The 14694-nt window shown below is 38.8% G+C and overlaps 3 protein-coding genes, 1 non-coding gene and 1 pseudogene across 6 annotated transcripts in view; 1 reads left to right on the top strand and 4 right to left on the bottom strand.

The window, feature by feature from the left end:
• Positions 1-2800, bottom strand: part of LOC137731324 (heparanase-like protein 2) — a 3133-nt gene extending 333 nt beyond the window's left edge. For both annotated transcript variants that reach the window (XM_068470427.2, XM_088687501.1), the window contains exons 1-9: positions 2594-2800; positions 2411-2447; positions 2073-2256; positions 1833-1987; positions 1479-1712; positions 1200-1389; positions 919-1044; positions 723-822; positions 1-638 (exon numbers count right to left, since the gene is read on the bottom strand). The exon at positions 1-638 is cut by the window's left edge and continues 125 nt beyond it. In XM_068470427.2, coding sequence (XP_068326528.1) covers positions 300-638; positions 723-822; positions 919-1044; positions 1200-1389; positions 1479-1712; positions 1833-1987; positions 2073-2256; positions 2411-2447; positions 2594-2800 — 1572 coding nt within the window. In that variant the 3' untranslated portion in view covers positions 1-299. The remainder of the gene's footprint in view (positions 639-722; positions 823-918; positions 1045-1199; positions 1390-1478; positions 1713-1832; positions 1988-2072; positions 2257-2410; positions 2448-2593) is intronic.
• A 1110-nt stretch (positions 2801-3910) lies between these two features.
• Positions 3911-5665, top strand: LOC137731323 (pentatricopeptide repeat-containing protein At5g66520-like; annotated as a pseudogene).
• TRNAT-AGU (transfer RNA threonine (anticodon AGU)) lies at positions 3912-3985 on the bottom strand. Its single transcript has one exon. It is a non-coding gene; the product is annotated as a tRNA-Thr (tRNA).
• Positions 5666-5937: 272 nt separating the features above from the next.
• Positions 5938-8600, bottom strand: LOC137731440 (uncharacterized). Of its 2 annotated transcripts, none has more exons than XM_068470544.2 (12): positions 8504-8600; positions 8250-8402; positions 7989-8136; positions 7810-7881; positions 7523-7594; positions 7321-7392; positions 7088-7231; positions 6907-6987; positions 6735-6806; positions 6537-6608; positions 6237-6308; positions 5938-6144 (listed from the first exon to the last, which is right to left on the bottom strand). In XM_068470544.2, the coding sequence occupies exons 2-12, from the start codon at positions 8341-8343 to the stop codon at positions 6054-6056; spliced, it is 990 nt and encodes a 329-aa protein (XP_068326645.1). In that variant the 5' UTR covers positions 8344-8402; positions 8504-8600; the 3' UTR covers positions 5938-6053. The 2 variants fall into 2 exon arrangements, with proteins under 2 accessions (XP_068326645.1, XP_088544117.1); XM_088687991.1 differs by having other exon boundaries at positions 8250-8417; positions 8504-8598.
• Positions 8601-11401: 2801 nt separating this feature from the next.
• Positions 11402-13224, bottom strand: SNAP30 (soluble N-ethylmaleimide-sensitive factor adaptor protein 30). Its single transcript, XM_068469508.2, has 6 exons — positions 13111-13224; positions 12284-12740; positions 12103-12196; positions 11902-12017; positions 11720-11817; positions 11402-11634 (listed from the first exon to the last, which is right to left on the bottom strand). The coding sequence occupies exons 2-6, from the start codon at positions 12623-12625 to the stop codon at positions 11538-11540; spliced, it is 747 nt and encodes a 248-aa protein (XP_068325609.1). The 5' UTR covers positions 12626-12740; positions 13111-13224; the 3' UTR covers positions 11402-11537.
• Between the last annotated feature and the right edge of the window lie 1470 nt (positions 13225-14694).

Below are 14694 nucleotides of genomic sequence, written 5' to 3'. Positions count from 1 at the left end.
TGTTTAAAGCTCGTTAATAGGCTAGTTTTAGGGCAATGCTGGCAAGAAAGCTTGAGGTTACTTTGCACACAAGTTAGGGTTTCCTGGTGAAAGGAAAGTATTTCTTCTTTGCAATGATTCTTAGCTTTCAAAATTCTTAAGAAAAACTCCATGAAAAGTTTATGCTATTCTTCTGTTTCGAAAAAAGTACTTAAAAATTACATAAAAAAACACTGCAAATTAATACTACCAATACTAGAAACCTTTAATCTAAGAACAAAGAAAGGTGGAACACAAAAAAATGTAAGAAAGATTTTCGATTAAGCGCAGGCCGGGGCATGGAAATTTTTTATAGATACAAAGACGATTGAATCCGCCGCAACGCTGATCGTTGAAGTGGGATCAACGAGTTTTGGTTTCATTTCCGGAATGTCTGATGCGTTTGTGAGTTTCAAAGGAGTTCCATTGAGCAACACCACATCACTTTGAATGTTGCCACCTTCTGGTGTCAAATGATACTCTTCTCTTTCTGGTTCACCTTTAGCACCGTACTTTCTCGTCGTAAGTATTTGCCTCCGGTACAAATTATAATCGGGGAGAACAGCGACGTCGAAGGTCGTGGTGTTGGACATGTTGATCAGAAGTAGTGTGACCCCTTTCTGTAACAAAATATGTTAAGATCCTATAAATGTTGATAAAGGAAAGGCTAATTAGGGTTTGAGGTCCGAAATTTTGAGGTATACCTGATTCTTTGTGCAATGGCAATATGCTCTCAGATAAGGAGAGCCAAAGTTCATGGTGGAAAGAACCCTAGTTCCCATTAGTCTATGCCACAAGAGTGCACTGGTAGGGGAAAAAACAGCAGAAAAGACTTAGAAAAGTTTAACGAACTTCGGTACTGTTTGATAACCATTTCAAATTTAAAGCGGAGATTCGAACCCGTAATAATCGGGATTAGGGATGAATGTGGTGGTGTTAAGTAGAGCATAGTTCCCTCCAATCAAGGCTTGTTTGCAGTAAACCTTGTGGTTGTAGGTCGATGTTATGCCGAGCTGGTCCAAATACCTATTTCAATCAACACATTTGTTTATATTTGCTCATAGATTTTCGGGTATCGATTTTCACACTCTCGTTTTGTCTGTCACTCCATAATGTACACGGAGAGAACAAAGAAGTGAGAAATTCAGTTCCCAAATTGTAAAGGCGAAAAATGTGTTTACCAAAAGCCATCAGCAAAAGTATGTGAGACATCTTTGCCACCACTGTTATAAGCTCCACCTGCTTCCCCAACCCAAGCTTCCAACCATGGCCCAAACTGCTGGATTGTATTCGACAAGTCGTAAAATGTTTGAGCTATCTCTGACAGAAAAAATGGATCTTGAACCTTGTCAATAAGCTCGGGATCAACACCTGAAAAAAATCATAAGATTTTCCCCAAATCACATACATTTTTCTGCCGAAAATCAATACTTAGTGATGATTTTTAATATTTGTATTACCTGGACCAAGATTGTATAAGTGATGAGTTACACCATCAACAACGCCTGGCCCCGTGGCCTGCAGGAAGTTTTCGAACCATTCCTTGTCGTAAAATCCAGCAGGGCCTAAAACCTTAGGTCGATTTGAGGCATCGGGGTACAATTCTGTCACAACTTCTTTGAGCTTTTTCATGTCTTTTGCATATTGCTCACTTTCTATTCTTGCAGATACTCCACTCCCGGATAGCTCATTCCCTATTGGCATTTGCAGTCAAATGAGCAACAGTTATATATATAGAACTCACAATCCTTCTACAGAGCGATTAACTACTAAAAAAAGTCCGCATTTAAAAAAAAGGAAGTAATGTCATTTACCAAGCTCATATGAATCAATCTGGTATCCCTTTGCAATTGTGTACTCCATCAGATCACGAGAATTTTGAGCGTTCCAATCGCCGATTCGAAGACTTTTGTCTTCAGAAGATACTTTCTTCCCATGCAAGGCATTCAAACCAAATGTGACTTTAGCTCTGCAAAAAATGAACGTGTGAGTGACTAGTAATTCAAAGTGCCATCTTATTTCCCGCATTGCTTTATATGGAGAAATTATCATACTTCGTTTTGTTAAAGAACTGATTGAGCTCATCCCATCTTTTATGGTGAAGGCAAGCTTCGCTGAATCCGAACAAACCCGAATCATTTTTCTTGAAACGGTTGCATGATTTATCTCCAAACCCTACACCATAACTGACCTGATCTTGCAATGAGCCTCCAACTCTGATTCTCATTGGATTGAAAGCTGAAAATTTTCCAACAAATTCAGTCCTTCATCAACACAACGTTTTCTAATTTTAAAACGAAAGTAGTGAAGCCAATCACGGATTAGGCAAGCAGAACTAAACGTCAGAGTTTCGATAATCGAATTCTCAAAGTTTTATTCAGAAAACACTTACCCTTGACAGCATTGTGCAAGATCTTGTTACTCAAATCCTGCAAATACGAGCAAAGTTTAAGATCCTCACCAATTTGTTTATTTAGAAGATGAAAGAGTACGACTAGAAACACATATAACGAGAAAAGACTCATTAACTGTAAGGAGATAAGCAGTGTTCAATGGAGAAAAAGACGATACAAACCAGATTAAAAATGCCAGCCTTCCCCCATGGGCACTGACCGTAGTCACATTTGTCAGCAGGCCACCAGTCCAAAGTTGCACAGATGAAGTTATCATCTGTGGTGGCTATGGAAGTCACTCCCTTGACTCTCACTTCAACGTACTCAGCTAAACCTAATGAAAACCACGATACACAAATAAAAAATATGGCTGCTCCTCTAACCTCCATTTTTTCACACACAGTAAACCTGGGAGAAAAATCTTGTTTATATATAGTCCTTTTTTTTTGAAATACATAATATGGATAAGGATAAATCTAGGTAGGGTAATTTGTTTGTATGTCAAAATCCAGTGTTTGTTCATGTACGTATCACTCACAGTTTTAAGATTTTGAAAATCTCTTTTATCCTGCTATCGATCTTTTCCAATTTGAGATAATTTTGTTGTAGCAATCATTATGTTTAACTGAAATAGTGGGTTTGTGTGTGATATTGCAATTTTGGTTTTATAATTTTTCTCTCATCAATCCAATGAATTGTCACAAATTGATATTATACGTGACTGATAATAATATATAAAAATGTTGTCCAGCAAAAGATAATCTGAATTTTTTTGGAGTGACAAGTAATAAAGATGCTCCTATTAAATTGGTAAGCACCATATTTATTTTACAACCCTCCTGAAGACATGAACTTGTGGCTACAACTCCACCAAGCTTAATAAGGAGAAAGATCAAAGGTATTAAAGATATCATTAATAACCAAATCTTATCTTTATGCTTTTCTAATTGAAAATCAACCCAATCAAATAAGGAATCACAATAAAATTCAATAATATCTCTGGGACAATTATTTCCTACTCTATCCAATGGATGACATATCTTGGCCAACTAAATTTCGACACATGTCATGAAAAACCCTACACATGTGGCCAGCCCTAGTTCTATAAATACCCTATTTTCCATCAATTTATAGTAAGTTTTGCGTTATCCCGTTAAGCCATAAACTCTCTCTATTTTCAAAGAAACTGACTTAGACATCAAAGATTTATTAGCTAAATTCCCCATTGAAAATTGAACGAATCTTTGCTACCACAAATGTGCCAAAAATCTAGTTCTATAAATACCCTATTTTCCATCAATTTATAGTAAGTTTTGCGCTATCCCGTTAAGCCATAAACTCTCTCTATTTTCAAAGAAACTGACTTAGATATCAAAGATTTATTAGCTAAATTCCCCACTAAAAATTGAACGAATCTTTGCTACTACAAATGTGCCAAAAATAAATAGCCGGCTCAGCTTAAGTCCAACACAAAAAGGTCAAAAAATAAAAAAGGTCAAATGCTTTCATTGAGAGTTGAACTCAAGACCTCCCGCTTACTAAACGGGTGCTCTAACCAACTGAGCTATGAAAGCATTCGTTGTGATACCTTTATCAGATTCCTTTTTATATGGTGAAACCAAAACAATGGCCTTTTAAACGAAGGATAGTAAACCAACATTTCGATCATTTGAGCAGAAGGTGAATCCCCATATAAGCACATGTCTCCAATTGTTGGAGAAATGCAGGAACATAAGGCACTTGCAGCAAGCTCACGCCCAAGTCTTCACATCCGGGCTCGGCAGCAACAGCTTTGCCGTAAGCAGACTCTTGGCATTCTGCTCAGACCCACGCCATGGGAGCCTCTCCCATGATTGGAACTTGGAAGCTCTTCCAACACATCCCACAGCCCACAATCTGCTTCTAAAACACAATGTTAAAAGCTTTGCTGCTCAGAAACGAACTCATCCTGACCGTCGATGTATTTACCAAGGTGTTGCAGAATGGGATGTGCCCAGATAATTATACCCTCCCTTATTTGCTAAAGGCTTGTGCGAGGATGCAAAGGTGTCGTCTTGGGGAATTGATTCATGGGTTCTGTTTGAAATTGGGTTTTGTTTCTGAAATCTTTGTGGGTAACTCTCTGATTGTTATGTACTGTGCGTTTGATAACGTGAAGAGAGCACTGTACGTGTTCGATGAAATGCCTAGCCGAAGTTTAGTTTCATGGAAGGTCATGATTTCTGGGTTTGCAAAGGTGGGCAGTCTTGACATGGCGAGATTGTTCTTTGACGAAGCTCCGGTGAGGGACAGGGGGATATGAGGTGCCATGATTTCTGGGTATGTGCAGAATGGTTGTTTCAGGGAAGGTCTTTATTTGTTCCAGTTGATGCAGCTTAGGATACAGAACCCGATGAGGCGATTTTTGTTAGTGTTTTATGTGCTTGTGCTCATTTGGGAGCTCTGGATAGTGGGATTTGGATTCACTCGTATTTGAATCGTCTTCGGTTGCGGTTGAGTGTTCGATTGACCACTGGTCTGATTGACATGTATGCCAAATGTGGGAGATTGGAGTTAGCTAGTGGACTGTTTGATGAAATGCTGCAAAGAGACATGGTTTGCTGGAATGCGATGATTTCGGGAATGGCAATGCATGGAGGTAGCAAAGGTGGTTAGGCCGGATGATGTAACTTTCATTTTTGTGTTTACTGCTTGCAGTTATTCCGGCATGGCAGACGAAGGAATGAAGGTGTTTGATAAAATGCGTAGGATATACACATTGAGCCAAAAAGCGAACACTACAGATGTATCGTTGACCTTCTATGCCGTGCTGGGTTCTTCGAAGAGGCAAAGGAGATAATTCAAAGTATACCCAGTTCAAGTAAATAATCTTGACTAAGCAGTAGCTTGGAGAGCATTTCACCTTGAATGTCACATCGGGGTCTATGTCTTGCTGTCGAATTTGCATGCAGCTTCACGGGAGCATGGTGATGCCAGATGAATGAGGAATTTGATGAGAAACGGAGGAGTAGAGAAGGCTTCCGGCTGCAGCTCGGTCGAGATCAATAGGGCAGTTCATGAATCCATTGCGGATTCAAGTTGACAAGCAGTTGGATTTTTTAGGCAGTGATCGATGTTCGTTTCAAGTTGACAAGACTTGAATCGAAGCTTTAATGTTTGATTGCCGAATTCCTAACCTTCAACACATAAAAAAGAACTAAACAAAACTTGTAGTATCGAGATTTTTCTTACCAAAAATTAACGGTTGATTTCTATACTATGATTTAAAACATGCATTAGTTCTGCAACTAATGTGAAGCCCTGCTACTATTTACCATATAAGCGGGGGAACTTTAACGAAAAGCTACCAGTAATGTTTACTTTAACAAAAAACCATATTTTTATACTAAAAAATCAATCATAATACTATTCACTTTACCCTTTATTTTGTCATTTTCATTAAAACTCAAAGTTTTTAAACCATTTTTATTAATTTTTCTTATAAGCAAACTCCTTGCAGAGTTAAGCAACATAGGAACTCATTAGCGACAGCAAAACTTCATCGATATATATTTCCATTTTTGTTCCGAGACTATAAGAACCCTCGTTTGGGCAGTACAAAACACAACCTGTTAACAAGTAAATAATAGCTTGATGTCTTGACTAGACGAGAAATTCTGCGTCTGTGAGCTCGAGAACTTTGTGTATGCCTATTGGTTTTACACCTGGTCGGAATGCATTCCCTTCAATATACCTGTGAGAAAACAATGGACCAAAATATCAAACACATTGCTGCATAGTTTTAGTAATTCGAAGTTTCCAATTTCCGGAGGCAAACAAGCTCACATGTCTTTCAAGAACGGGTGTTTGTAGAAGGCATCAGGAATTCTTCCTGAAAATTGATTGTGATCCAAGTACCTAAAATTGATAAAAATCAGAACAAGGAATGAATGAAACTGCAGACTAATTTTCCTTAATCTAAGGCAGTAATGGGTAGATCCTTCATCAAGGTTGTTTACTTTCCAGAGTACAAGTTGACCATATAAAAAAGGAGGCAAGCCCTTGATCTTTGATGAAACTACCCCCTAAATACCAATTAGTCGAGCACAAACGCAAAGAGTAGAAATGTCGTAAAAAGGAACTCACAAGTACGTCAGTCTCGGAATATGGGAAAGTCCTAATGGAACTATCCCAGACATCTTGTTGTAAGATAGGTACCTGTAACCAACAAACTTCGTGTCAGGTCAAAATGTAATGAAACTAATCCAAATGATGATGTTTAACTCAAGAGATTAGAAACAGCCCATCGGGACAAGAACGGAGAGAGGGGGGAGAGAGACATACAGTATTTCCAGTTTGGACAAGCTTGCGAGCTGTGCTGGAATTCCTCCGGTAAGATAGTTGTTGTTTAGGTAACTAGATACCCCAGTTGCAAAAAAGATTCACTTCAGTTACCATGTCATTTATACTTTTGAGGTAGAGATAATTATGTATTCGCCAACTGGGACTAACTTACAGGTTACGCAAAGCGGGAAAGCAGCCCTCAATACGTATGAGTTCCCTAATAGTACCCACCAAATGATTGTTACCAACGTCCCTATGAACAAATAGCATCAGAATGGCACACATTAGTAACAACTAACAAGATACAGATGAATTAACTTTACAAAGTGTTAGGTGTAGTTATGTAAACATACAAATGCCGAAGATTTTGCAGAGTTCCTAGTTCTGGAGGAATCCGCCCAACAAGGCGATTTTCTTGCAGATACAGATAGCGAAGCTCAGGAAGATTAGCAAGCTCCTTCGGGATTTCTCCTTTAAAACTATTAAAGCTTAGATGCCTGCAGAATTATTCAGTAAATCATGGTGAATTAGTCCTTACAAGAAAAATGCAAATTCATTGTGAAAGAAAGAATCAGAATTCACTCACAAATGGGTTAAACTCTTCAATCCACCAATTTCAGGAGGAATGACATCTTGTAGCTTATTCCATCTCAAGTTACTGAGAAGCAACAAGAATTAGTAAACGATCAAAAATATAAAAACGAAGACTTCTATTAGAAAAATATGCACATGTGTTGAACACAAGACAAATTATCTTAAACTAAAAAGGATTAAGAAAAGGGCTCTACAGCATTTTGAGACGCTTCAAACGTCCGATTTGCGGAGGAATAGGGCCGGTTAACTTGTTGTTATGGAGATCCCTGTGATACAGACAGAGTCACATACAGATATAGTAGATTCTTCAAAACAAAGATCAAACTTTTAAGTTTTGAAAAAAATTAAAAACAACCAGAGGGTTATTGATTTATGCATTTGTATCTGATAAATTTATAGATTTTGAAACGGCAATTTGTATTAATTGTGATAGTTTTGGATAAATTAAATATCAGTAGATTGAAGAGGCGTGTGTTCTTACAGCCTAGTGAGATCCAAGAGATTGGTGACAGCAGTAGGGAAAGGCCCAACAATTGACACTGCATACACCTCCCTGCAAATTTGCAAAACAAGAAACAACACATAAACACATAATTTTTGGTTAAAGCTAAAAACTTTGGAGCGAAATCGAATGGAAGGTGGAAGAAGTGGTGTGCTTACAACTCGGTGACGACTCGGTAATCGCCTTGAGTGGAGCAAGTGACACCGGACCACGGGGGAAGGTCGCCGTCTCCGCACGGATCGTCGCCTACCCAGGCGTACACCACTCTCCACCCCAGCGAAGCCTTGATCTCGTTCAGTGCTTTCACTGTCACAAAAAACCACCCATTTCCATAATTCCCCAATCACATTCGCAGAGAGAGAGAGAGAGAGAGAGAGAGAGGGAGAGAGAGGGAGAGGTGTGAGGAGTCGAGGACTTACTGTCGCGTTTGAGGGTTTTGGCGTCGAGAAGCAGCGGAGGGAAGACGAGGAGGAGGACCAGAGAAAACGCGGCAATTGGAAGACGAACCACCATTGTCGTCTCCAAAAGGGGATTTTGGAGATATCTCGCAGCAGATCTCTGATCTCGGACTTCTTCACTCACACACACTTTCCACTCGGATTAATTAAGTGGCACTTAATTATATGATTAGATCCAAAACTCTGTCCTTAATTATGATTTGTTAAGTAACTACCTGAGAGATTAGTGATTTCACTTGAGCTTCTTCGATCTCTCCTCTCCAGAGATTGGAACTCTGCCTTCTTCCTCCCGTCGGTGACCCTTTTTTCTTTTCTTTTTTTTTCATTTTATTTTTTTTTCTTTATTCTCATTGGTCGGGCCTCCTTCCGGCTGCTTTTTCTTTGGGCCTTGTCTCGTTTAGTTTTCTATGGGGGTACTATGGGCTTTTTTGGGCCTCTCGTTTTTCTCTTTTCTCTACTAATTGATATTTACACTAAAGGCGAGTGAGAGTTCGGTTAAATCACATAATGAGCAGTTTAATTTGGTATCAAGTTTATTATTCACAAGATTCAAATCTAAGACCTCTTACTTCTAAGCGAATAATAATATCATCAGACTGTATTACTAAGTGGTAATTGAGCAGTACTGAACGAGGGAGAATTTCAAACTTGGGGGTAGGGCATATTTTTTTTGTACACTTGAACTTCATTTTACTTATTTTTTGTAATAGCATTTTAAACTCGCTGGTAGGGCATATTTTTTTGCTACATATTTCACTAATGAGAACTCGATTTAATCCTTGCCACTGTTCAAATAAGCAAGTGTGTTGAGGAATACAAATATTTCCGTTTACACCCAATAACGCATTTCATTATCAAATTTCACTTTCATGATATATGCGATCCATATTTCACCTTATTAGACAAGAAAATAAAAATACTTAAGATAGAAAAGCGTTATTCGCAAACCGAAAAAAATTGAAAGCACAAACTAAAACTCTAAATTAAATTCACGTATTCATAGAAAAAGCTTCAACTTAATGTACACACACGAAAACTTTTAAATTCGGACCCACATGGTACATGTTCGAAAGCAAAATGTCTACTTTGACCTCGAAAAAGAAAGCTATAGCTTTAAATATATTTATGATATTCATGGGCTTCTTTTGAATTACATGATGACGATATCTCCTCCTCCACCCACCCAAATTTGAACTGGCGGCTCCGATCCCATGAAGAACATCAATTCAGGAAAATATGGGACCATTTCCATGCTTGTTTTTCCCGCTTCCACGAGAATTAATTTCTCATTAAATTATCGGGATAGTGAAGATTAATTCAAAAACAAATATGAAAATAGAGTGTACATACGCCGATGAGTGCTAATTAATTAAGAAAACTAATGCACTAATTATAACAAGAGGATTAAGGAACTAAAGAACTAGTTAAACTCCTTGATAGCAAATTATACCGGTCCACATGCATGATCGTCGTTCTCGTTCATCATTTCGTTATGAAGACGGAAAATGGACACGAATATGGCTGCTGGATCAAGAAATGAGCCGGGCAAGAACGACTTTGGTGATGAAAGATGCCAATAAACGCTCAAGAACCGATCAAGAACGATAAGTATTTATATATTCGTGGTAAAATATTCAGATATTTGTTTGATGAGGACGTTACTTGGGGTGCAGGGTAACTTGACGATGAGGTAATGGACTTGCACTTTCAATTGTGAAGAGGGTTGGGACCGGAGGGGACGAGTCTCTTCTCGACGCCGTATCTTGGGTCAATCTCGTGACCATCTTGATCTTGATGGTCGTCGTGAGCCGGCTGTGAGGGGCTCGACGAGGATAGTGGTGGCGGCGAGAGGGGAAGGTAGCCGTGGAATATTCTGTGGTGTGTGAGTTGAAGGCACAAAGAACGTAACTGGGCACTCGACGATTCCGAAACTGAAGTCGGATGATCGCAATTACGGTGGTGGTGGCGGTTTCTTGGCGTAACATTGATTGGGTTAGAGATGGGTGCGGCAGCTGATGTGACAAAAAGTAGTGAAATGAAGAATGCCGCCGCGGCCATTAGAAAACGCCGCCGGAGGCCGAAAGTGGAGGAGGGAAACGAAAAAGAAGAGAGAGAGCTCTTCGTCATTCTTGGGAAGAGAGAGAGAGAGAGAGAGAGAGAGAGAGATGGGAAGGGGGGAGTGGTTTAGAAGGGGAGAAACTTTTTAGGTGTTTGGGATGATGATGATGGTGATGGAATTGTAGTAGTAAAACTAAAGGGAGTTTAATGCAAAGGAAAGGCGCAAGAGGCACATGAAGGACTTGAATTTATAATTACAATTGCCGTGTGAGGCTCATTATCCGTTCCATTATCTCCATTCATCAATATATTGAATACTTGACTCATTTTTGTGTCTTATTTTTTTAATCGGTAATTACTGTTTTCAGTAATTTATATACATAAAAGTCAACATATCTGTATTTTAAAGTATGTCAATAAATATATATCGTTATTATCTTTGCATCATTAGGGGTGAATTTAGCTACACTAGGTTGGTTGCCACAAGGAAGAAACTTACTTATGTTGGAAACCATGATGGGGAGGTGCACGACACGGTTGGGATTCTGGCGTCGGGGCAAGTTCTCGGTGGTAGTGGAGCCGGTGTAGGCGGTATCAAGTCTGTTGATATCGGTAGCGGTGGTGGTGATGGATTATTAGGAGCAGTGGGGAGTGTACATTCTCTTGGTTTGTGAAGGAACAAGCGTGTTGGTGCTTGGGGTTTTTATAGGATATGTTGGGGGGTTATATTTCATATTCCAGGAAAAAGGCCGTCCCAGGAAATAACTGGACTCCTGTGAAGAGTGAGGAAACGTGAGCGGGAAGGCATCCTGATTGCCTGTTGTACAACTGCAGATTGCAGTGTTTGTAAATGTTCAAACTTTCTTCACACAGTTGGTGTCGGTAGTGATTTTCACTCCCGTATTCTCTTCCCGCCATTATCCCCTTATTTCTGTCCCATCCCGGGATCTTATTTGATTTATTCGATCCAAAAGTTAGGAAGAAAAAAGGAGTGGAGGAGAAGAAAATTGAAATGCAGAACTATATATTGTGATTTAGAGCTGTATGGTGAAATCTGAACAAAATGGCTCCTTTTATTGCATGCATATCCCAAATAGGGGGAAACCAGTTATATACAATCGAAAGTGGAAAAGATTTCTGTAGTTACAGTAACTAATGTTAGGCTGCTGGTATTTGTAAGGCTGTTGGTCTTCACCCAAGCAATCGTCGTGTACGTTGATTGGCACCTTTCACTCGAGAGTTAAGCTCATCAACATCGTCAGAGAGACTATCAATAGCTTTGTTTTGCCTGCATTTACCATATTATTAACAATAATGCGAACATGTATATGAAATCGTGAAGAAAGTTCACAGAGAAGAACAAAGATATTAACCTGTCGATTTCACTTCCCATGTCCATAGCCATACCCTTCAAATCCCCCAATATATTGCTTAGGTCTGAAAGAGCACCATCTTGCTTTGCCTTCTCATGCTGATATTCACAAACCGGTCCCATATGAGTAAATATGGAGAGCACGTAGCCATATTCTTGACAATCGTAATCGCAAAAACTTACCTCGACTTTTTGCAAGGCACCTGATCCTTCGGGAGGAGGCGTCGCAGGAGCTGACCGCCCTTTCGGAGCTATACCCAACTTTTCCTTCTGCTGTGGGTCAGCTTTTTTGGGTGCAGCTGAACATGATCAACAGATGCAATAAGCTTCATGAAGTTTTGAAGAATTAGGATATGAAGCAAGCAGATTATAACAGAAGCAAACCTAATGACAAATCAGGCCCCGAAATATCCTTGGTCTTCTTCGGCTTCCAAGGCATTGAGAACATGCCTCCAAGATTGTTTAAAATCTTCTCACCCTGTTTTCAGAATGCATCAATAGGTATCACAAGCAATATATAAATCGTCTAGGAATAACTAAAATCATGACAACGGGGAGAGGTTACCCGACTCAAATCCTTATCGATATCAACAGCCGCCATGTGAGTCCTTGTAATTTGCTCACCCTGCTGGTGCAACATGTCAAGTGTCCTTGTCGCATCCCCTCTGATGTCCTCAGCAATCCTGAGGCAGTTGTTGACACTCTTTGTTGTCTCCTCGGCCTTGTTAACGGCATATTTCTCTAACTCTTGCATACTCTGCTGCTCTAATGGTTTTTTTTCGTTACTGAAATCCGGGGTGACAAGCATAGGTTCCGAAGAAGTTCTTCTTGCGGGGTTAAGCGTGTTCTTCCCGGCATCTGAATCAGCTTGAGCAATCTTTGCAGGTGATTTTTTTAACCCAAACATTTTGACAAGAAACCAATAGTTGTCTAAGTGGTAAGGTTTTTTTAATTATTTTTACCAAAAGTCACTAAATCAAAAGGAAATTGATTGAATCCTTGTGAAGATTCTAATATGGTACCTACAATCTCAGAAAAAAAGTTATACGATGAGAACAAATTCATAAACTAACAGCAATTAAGTATTTAAGCGATATTCTAAACTACTATAAATCATTTTAATATACTAGAAGGGGATCAAACTCAACTACAAGAATGAGCAAGTTGTATTGTCCAACTAACCTAACCCACGTCTGTAAAAGACCACAAATTTAGAAACAGAAGATCAAAAGTAGGGTTTTCCAATTTCTTTCTAATACCACATTCTTCACTTGCCCTACATTTTCATACCACATTGCAATATTCCACTAAATTCAATAACAAAAGCAAAAAGCTGTAGGGTTGATCACCAAAAATTACAACATGGGATGTGATCAAGACCAAGAAATGTACCTAGAATTTTTGATAAAAATCGAAACTTGGCAGTGTTTCATACACAAACCATTGCGGTTTTTGGGTTACAATTTGGTTTGTGCTTGAAACGAAAAGAGGAATTTGAGAAGAAATTGGAGAGAAACAAAGGATTTTCTGTGGATAAGTATTTATTTTTTATATATGTGGCTGTGAGAAAAAAATCAGAGAGAGGCACCGCGCAGAAGTAGAGAAACTGGACGGCTCTAACCTTCTCCGAGTCCAAGTCCAACTTTGAGAGACCGTTGGGAGGGATTTACCTTCTTCCCTCCTCAAATTTCCTCAGTTTTGTATTATTTTTGTGGATAAATAAAGGATTATTGTCAAGACATGTATGCATGCCACGTGGTGCCACGTGGGTGAAGCAGATGGCCACCTGTCACTGTGGTCCATTGGCAATTTGTAGGCTTCTTGTTGGGTTATTAAAATCCCAAAATGGTTCTCTTCCATTGGGTCTGATTTTGGGTTAGAGAGAGTCATTGGTGGCCCAAACCTTTATTCCATTCTAGAATTTCTTATAGTGCGGCATTTTTACAGTATGCCCATAATACACAGCGGAATGCTATATGTTATTAAATAATTGGAGATACACTTGAAAGAAAAATTATTCCAATTGTATAATAAGATATGATTTACCGTTTCGTATTCCGAACATACTAAAAATTTTCTCCTCATAATAAGAGCGGATATGAGATTGAGACTTGTACATTGTAGTCGAGAACACCAATAAATTAGTTGGTAGTTGGTTCATTCTAAAATTGTTAGATACCAGTCTTTTGCCCTATGATTAATTTTTCAGTGTGATCGTCAAATTGTGATATGACGTTTTTAGAGCTCTCATGTTATAATATGTGTATATGTTTATCATTATATAACTTAATCCTATGAAATATCATTCAAGTTGTTGACTCATATATAACATTTCGATTAGTAATACAACGTGACATGAGACGTCACGCTAAAAAACTTGCGAGGAATGGATGAACAACAAAATTTCTTGAAAAGGGTGATTTGGAAAATGAATTAGCAACAAACAAAGATCAAATTCTCAGCCAGATAAAAAACAACAAATTAACAAAATCAAAGTGGCTAGTTGCAATTTGAAGGGGCAAGTCACCAAAATAAGGTGATAGTTGCTTGCATGGTAGGGTAAGTTGTTAGGATAACGGAACGGCCCACTTATCTTGGCTAAAAGTGAGATCATAACCTTCACGTACTTTTCAAGAAATTTCAAGGAAATGCAGGAACAATATCATGCAAATAATTGTGCCAAATTTTCAGTTAAGTGAATAATGCCAATGAGGGTTGGTTGAGTTAGTAAGAATCGTTATTTTCGTTAAATCAAAATTTAGGTTCGAGTTCTACTATCAGCTACCTCTTTCAATGGCGATTTATAAAAACTAAAAAAGGAACTAAAATCCCTTGTAAATTCTCGAAGAAGTTTGTGATATACTCTGATTCTAAAATGGGATAGCTCCCCTCCTCGTAAGCTTTTTCAGGATGAAAAGCACATGGAGCAAGAACAAAAAATTTCATTAATTGGATTAAAGCCAATTAATTGAAAAA

This window comes from Pyrus communis, chromosome 16 (assembly GCF_041283825.1).
Source record: "Pyrus communis isolate YQ-2024b chromosome 16, ASM4128382v1, whole genome shotgun sequence".
NCBI lineage: Eukaryota > Viridiplantae > Streptophyta > Magnoliopsida > Rosales > Rosaceae > Pyrus > Pyrus communis.
Note: the sequence above shows the minus strand (reverse complement) of the source record. Positions and strands in the feature narration are given on the sequence as shown.

Coding starts and splice junctions, on each gene's coding strand:
- LOC137731440 (XM_068470544.2), bottom strand. CDS start 8,343: ATGGTGGTTCGTCTTCCAATTGCCGCGTTTTCTCTGGTCCTCCTCCTC. Junction 6,988..7,087: donor CTGCAAAATCTTCGGCATTT/GTATGTTTACAT, acceptor ATTTGTTCATAG/GGACGTTGGTAACAATCATT. Junction 6,807..6,906: donor TTTCCCGCTTTGCGTAACCT/GTAAGTTAGTCC, acceptor TGGGGTATCTAG/TTACCTAAACAACAACTATC.
- SNAP30 (XM_068469508.2), bottom strand. CDS start 12,625: ATGTTTGGGTTAAAAAAATCACCTGCAAAGATTGCTCAAGCTGATTCA. Junction 11,818..11,901: donor GTGCCTTGCAAAAAGTCGAG/GTAAGTTTTTGC, acceptor TGTGAATATCAG/CATGAGAAGGCAAAGCAAGA. Junction 11,635..11,719: donor ATGGGAAGTGAAATCGACAG/GTTAATATCTTT, acceptor TGGTAAATGCAG/GCAAAACAAAGCTATTGATA.